General features: G+C 41.3%; 1 protein-coding gene across 1 annotated transcript in view; it reads left to right on the forward strand.

Moving 5' to 3' along the window:
* The first annotated feature begins 2,381 nt into the window (after positions 1–2,381).
* ZFAND6 (zinc finger AN1-type containing 6) overlaps positions 2,382–6,309 on the forward strand; it is a 35,256-nt gene continuing 31,328 nt past the window's right edge. Inside the window, exon 1 of the mRNA XM_026855905.1 lies at positions 2,382–2,501. Coding sequence (XP_026711706.1) covers positions 2,386–2,501 — 116 coding nt within the window. The 5' untranslated portion in view covers positions 2,382–2,385. The remainder of the gene's footprint in view (positions 2,502–6,309) is intronic.

Consider the following 6,309-nt stretch of genomic DNA (forward strand, 5'->3'; position numbering starts at 1 on the left):
GGTCTCCGGCTGCCGGCGGGGATTGGACTTGACCTAGCGCTGGTGCCCTGTCGGTGGGAGGGCTTCCCCCGTGCCGCCGGAGCGGGGCCTTCCCCCGGGCCGGGGCTGGGGGTGCCTGTCGCAGCCAGTGGTGCCTCTCGGCTCCTTGGAGAAGTTTAGTGGAACCGTTTTGGCTGGTTGCGGGACAGGAGTATTCAGGAAGCAACATACAGTTTGCCTTGTGGCAGCCTTCCAATTAAACCAAGGGTTTAAGCCTTACATAGTCTGTCGTCCTTTCGTGTTTTATTGTGCGAAAAGTTCTTTTTGTTGTTCTTGTGTTCACCGAGGAACCCTGCGGTATTGAACCAAGCTTAACCTCCTAGGCTCTGTAAAAAAGCCTGAAGTGATAGGCCAGGGGTGTGAGCACCCACTCGTGTTTCCACAGGATGTTAGGATGGGGGAATCTTAAAAAATTACAAGCGCTAATTGCCTTACTGCTAATAACAATGGCTGCAACAACAACGAAATACAGAAGCTTCCACCAAATGTGCTGATGTAATATGGAGGCATTCAGCAGAACCGACAGAGGTTGCTTCTCCCCTTGTGTGCACTGACTTGAAGTGTGCTGTTGTGATGCGAAGTCCATTCCCTGGGTGTTTGTCCAGACTTGTCTATAATAGATGGCATTGCATAAATTACGGGCAGTAAAGAGTGTACCGAGTTTCTTTCATTCTTCTGAGGATCGATGCTTGCATCTTAACTGTGCCAAACTGACTGTGTACACTGAAGAGAGAAGGGTGCAGCTGCCCTATGAACTTCAGGGGGAAAAAAAAAACCCCAACTATTCTCTTCCTCCTGCTTCCCAGCAAATTATTTTGTTTGTCCAATGTCATGTTAAATAACTTCTTTCACAGAGTGCTAATCCTCTTCTGAACTGTGGATGCTGGTAACTCAACAATTGAGGAAGCAAATATGTCAATTCCTTCCTTAGTCTCTTTCCTGTCTCTCCTTTAACTTTTATAGCTCTGCTCTTCGAATTCTGCCTGCTTTATTTATCTAGTGCTCAGGTACCTACATCTGTTCTTTATATTAATTATCACCTCACCTAGAACAAGGGGACTGGCTCTTTTCTGATCTGTTATGAAGTGTGTTTTGGGAGGATTTTTGTTCCTTATGATACTGAATATCAAAGTCTGTGACACATCAGTGGTATGATTCCTTGGGTTTACTACTTTCCAGATAGAGGAGAATAAATTCTTCGCTACTGAAGAAACTATCTCCTGTATGTATTTCATAGGATACCTCTTAAAATATTTTTTGTCTTACAAAACTATGAATCATGTGAAAATAATAACAGATTAAAATAAATTTACTTCTCGACTAATCATGAATTTATGGCAAAAATGAACAACATTGTAGGTTACATAATACACTTTTAAGAGTGTGATCTAAGAATGTAAGTTTACATTTCAACTTCTTGATACTTTATGGTCTCAGATGGCACATTCAAAACCTTACACAAATAGCTTGGAAGAGATAGGGGCAAGTTATCAGAAGGAGAGTAGCATTAACACAAACTACTGAAAAGTTGCTATGGTTACAGATAAAGGTAATCCCTGTTTCTGTGAAAGTGTATCCTTTTGTAACAGCTATATTAATCAGTCTGATTTCTGAGAGAATTGTAAGTATACAAACTTCTGGCTCCATTTTCTTGGCAGCTAATAACTATGCAGCTATTTTTTTTTTTTTAAAATACTGAATGGGCTATGACTTGCATTTGAGATACTTCATTTAAACTACAAAGAGTATTATAGATTACATATAAATGTACTTGGAACATGCTGACTTCAGTGTAAACTGTAGTATACTTTTTTTCACCCAAGAGATATCTGATGTCAAGGAAAAGTCTTTTAAAATGTCTAGATCCTTTCTCAAGGACTCTGACTGAAGCAAGTTATGTGGCCATCTATCACTAGAGGCCTCGGTGATGCAGCTGTACAAGATACAATTCCATGTCCTGATTTAAAAAAAAAACCAAACAACACAACAACAACAACAAAACCCACAAAAAACCCCACGAAAACCCCAACATAAAACCCCCTGCCCCAAACCAAAACAACGTGGCAGCTGCTGAGAGTGATTGAGACCTCTTATGGATGTGCAGCTTTATAGGCCAGGAGATAATGGAGGGGGGGTGGGGGGAGTGATTCTCTTAACGGCTTACTCCCTGCTAGAAGGAAGCAGTTGGAATTTAACATGTGGATGAACTTTAATGTTCTCAGGGTAGCTAAGCTTTGGGTGGTTTGAGATACCTGCTAAAACTTCCAGGGCAGCGTGTTTGGTGCATCTGTACTGCTGTCCAGACCACTAACCTGTCCTCTCTGATGAAGACCCAGTATTTACCACATGATCCTCTTTGTTGTTTACAGATTTGGTTATTGCGGTGCGGTAGTACATCTTGGATTGAAAGCAGCAAGAAAAATCACAAAGTTCTTCAAGATTACTGGAATCTCATCAGTCTGGTATGTTGTTCTCTTTAGGCACCTGGAATAGCAAGTTGAAATCTTTGTATGCAAGGGCATCCATAGTTACTCCTAAGGATACCGAAGTTTCTAGAATCTCAGCTTTTCATCAGCAACTTCATTCTCAGAAAGTAATATGCTACGAAGCACTATTGCTGGGGTTGTGTAGAAGATTGTTTTTGCTAGTGGTGTTTGTAGCAGGACAGTGAACCTGTGCTCCAGAACCTTCAGTCAACATACACTCTGAACTTGTTTTCGTCTTGCCTGTCCAGCCTGGAAATTCCAGGTACTTCTGCAGACTTTTAAAACTAAAGTCAGGTTGGAGAGGCACTATTGTTAATTGACTTTCTAGAAACTGCACACTGATGTATTGAAGAATGTGTAAGAATATGAAAAGGAATGTTTCTTGCATCACACAGGTTGTCTTTTTCCCCCGTCCTTACATAGACATGGCCCTCATGAAGTTTGTTGTTTAGATTTGATCAAAAATTATTACTAATGTCTCAAAATAATTTTTCAAGTTCCAGAGTTCATAAATTCCTCTACTAATGTGCTTTTAAAATTGATATATTTCCAAAAACACTTTATGCAGCAAGTTTATGATAACTGTTGTTTATAAACGCATCTGAGGGTGTAAAAGAAATTGAAAAGCTAAATATTGGTTTTAAAGCTGTCTCTAATAATAAATAAGCTAAAAGTAAGAGCTATAATTATTTAAAAATAACAAAAAATTCAGCACGTTGTAGTGCGTAATTGACAACCAGAGGGTAAAGTCCTTTTCTACAATGCAAGTTCAGTGTGTGTATGCAGCAGTTCAGTTGCTTTGCTACTTATTAACGTGTACAGAATCCAGGAGGTAAATGTATTCCAGACTGAAAAACAGGTGCAAAATTGTGAAGAGAGCTCTTGTGGTTCACACTGATCTATTGGGAACTGGACAGTGAGTAACCATCTCTCCATCTAATCCCCAAACAGCCATCACATGTGGCTTTTGATCACTACTATTCTGGTCTCTGTTTGAACCGGTGACTTAAAGATGAAAGGCGCTGTTCTTGATCTCTTGAGCTGTCAAGTGCTCCAAACTTGCTCTCTTCTGTATGTGTAAGATTACAGAACAAATGGCCTTTTAGCAGTTCCACGATTACAATAGTCAAATGAGAGTCAGGTGCTTTCTCTTGTTACTGTCCTCAGTGCGGAGTTCAGTGGCAGCAAACTAAATCTTTTTTACACTGCTGTCAAAGCTTCCCTGCTTAATGTACTTGCAGCTGCAATCTGCTATTTTCTTTTTTTTTTTTTTCTTTTGCATTGCTACAGATATTGTAAGAGTAGCAAAGGCATAAATTGAGCCTGGACCTTAAAATGGTGCCTCTGCATTTTTGCCAAAATGTATGTGTGTTTACAGGGAAAATAGGTGGTTTATGTGCAGAAACTGTGCTTATAAATTAGGCTTTTCAATGTTTCACTAGGTCTCCTTCAGCATGGGATAACTTGAATAGCAATTTTTTCATGTCCAAATTCCCAACATCTAGATACAGATGTGTTTACCCATGGTTTTTAGTTCAGTGAGGTAATATCAACTGTGAACCTACTTTGGATACCCCACTCACAGATATAATTTTTTTTTTTTATTTTTACTTCTGTAATGAGGATAGCAAATTACTCCTGGGCATTCTTAGTGTAAATAGTTTTGTATTTTGTGAGTTTTATTTGTTTTTAAATGAAATGAGGTAAGCAAATCTAGGAGGTTAGTGCTGAACAGAGGAGAATCTGCTTTGCCATTCCCCTTATGCTCTGGGTAAGCCATGCTCTTGTTTATCAGAAACTGGCCAAACTTCTGCCAGATCAGTGACTCAGAGGCAGGTGGAAGGGTCTGATGAGCACCAGAGCTGGGCTGAGGGAGGTGGCCAGACTGTGTGACTAGCAGGAGAAAGGTGGGGAGAAAAAGGGATGAAACTTTTCCCTTGTAGTGATAAGGAGCTGCTAGTTGCCTGTGTAACAGAAGCATGAGCTGAAGTGTGGGATGTTTGATGATAAAAAATATCATCACTGTTCCAGTTGCGAGGTGGCTAGACTTCTGTGGCAGCGTATAGAGCTGGAGAGTTTTGGGACAATGTGTTTTGGGTTTTTTCCTCCCCTTCTGAAAGTACCCAAACAATAACACTCACTTTAGGGTTGCCACGTCCTCTTCTAGCACAGTTTGGTTGGTAAGATATTCTGCTGTTTTCAGGGGCCTAAAGTTAATGTGCTCTAAATTGAAGCTTTCCAAGATTGGTTACTGAGATACTTGGAGGACACTTTACTGGTATATTTTATTTGCATGAACCATGTTCTTGGTTTTGATTGCTTAGATAACATTTGGTCAAAAAAGTGTGGCCTCAGAGTTATCCCCAGGGGACTCAAATAGCTTCTAGCAGTACTGACTCTCGCATGGCACTGAATTCAGGTGCAAGGGTTAAGGTCTGTTTTTTTCAACTTGTATTTTAGGTTCTATAGGGGAAACTATGTAAATCTTGTTAATTCCCTTCTTGTAGGGTTTCATACTTACTAACTTACAACTGTAGGAATTGGTGCTTTTCAGTCATATTTGGAATTGTGGTGTGATTGATAGATCTAAAATAGAAGGTAACACAAAATGTGCTGTTTGACTGTTTTAGAGGAATTAAATTTCCTTCCTGGAGGTTTGTTTTATACTCATTTGGTGTATGTATCGCAGCGCAAGGGAGTACTTAGTTGTAAATACTTTCCTGATGTTGGGTGCTATCTGCAGTAAAGCAGTATGCTCAACTGTTTTGGGCTTGATTAATCTGTATTAGGGAAGTTAGAACTTTCCCATTTTGTGGTACGGGCGGTCAGTGAAGTAAGGGAAGGCAGGGTACTCCAGTGCTGGCTGGAGGAATGAGGGTAAGAACCAGAAACTAGGAGTGTTTTCTCTTTGCCCCTGCAACAAGTCCAAGACCAACCTGAATGTGCTTATGCTCACAAGTGCTCTTTCTCTAGCTTAATATTTTACACTAACGTATGAAAATGTTTTCTATAAGGCAACCTTGCTAACCAGGTAAGTCTTGTGTAACTATGATGATACTTTGTGGGTGCAGGAGGGAATGCTGACTGTGGCCTGGATCTTTGCGGTGTTGCTTGTTTGGAATGGGGCAAGGGTTTTCTCAAACAAGGTGTCATATCTGCACTTGTGAAATATTTATTAAGCCTTGTTTTGTTTTTATTTCTCTTGCATGCTCCAGGCTCTTCACTTGATAGATGGGTAGGGAACTGCATCAGTGTTTACACTGAGGAAAAAGAAAGGCTTTTAATCGAAACAACAGGTTTTTGTCCAGTGTTAAGAGGAGGCTGTTCTGTGAGAAATGCCGTTGATTGTCAGAACGTGAACAGTGTCTTGCACGTTTGTCCAGTCAAGTGAAGCCTGAATAAGCCCAAAAAGTTTCTGGCAGAAGCCATGGTACCTTGTGAGATGGAGAGAGTCACTTCCTGCGGAGCTCCTCTTCTGCTGACTCATGCTATAAATTGGTGGAAGAGTCTTTGGAACTGGCAACCCAACGTATTTTTAGCCGGAGTTACTGATTTATATAGTGTGCCCGGCTTCCCAGGGTAACTCCAGTCCCTCCTGAAGAGTGGATGGGCTCAAAACCCACAGCTAATTTTATCCTGTAAGTAGAGCAGGCGGCAGTAGTGTCACTGCAGCGGGAGAAGCTTCTCCAGCCCGCTCGATGCTCTCCTCTCCTCCACCCTCGACCCATCCGGCGGGAGAGCTGCCCGCTGGGTGGGGGTAGGTGCCCCGCGGGGAGCGGTGCTG

The sequence above is a fragment of the Athene cunicularia genome, assembly GCF_003259725.1.
Source record: "Athene cunicularia isolate RWA chromosome 10 unlocalized genomic scaffold, athCun1 chr10_part1, whole genome shotgun sequence".
In the NCBI taxonomy this organism is placed as follows: domain Eukaryota; kingdom Metazoa; phylum Chordata; class Aves; order Strigiformes; family Strigidae; genus Athene; species Athene cunicularia.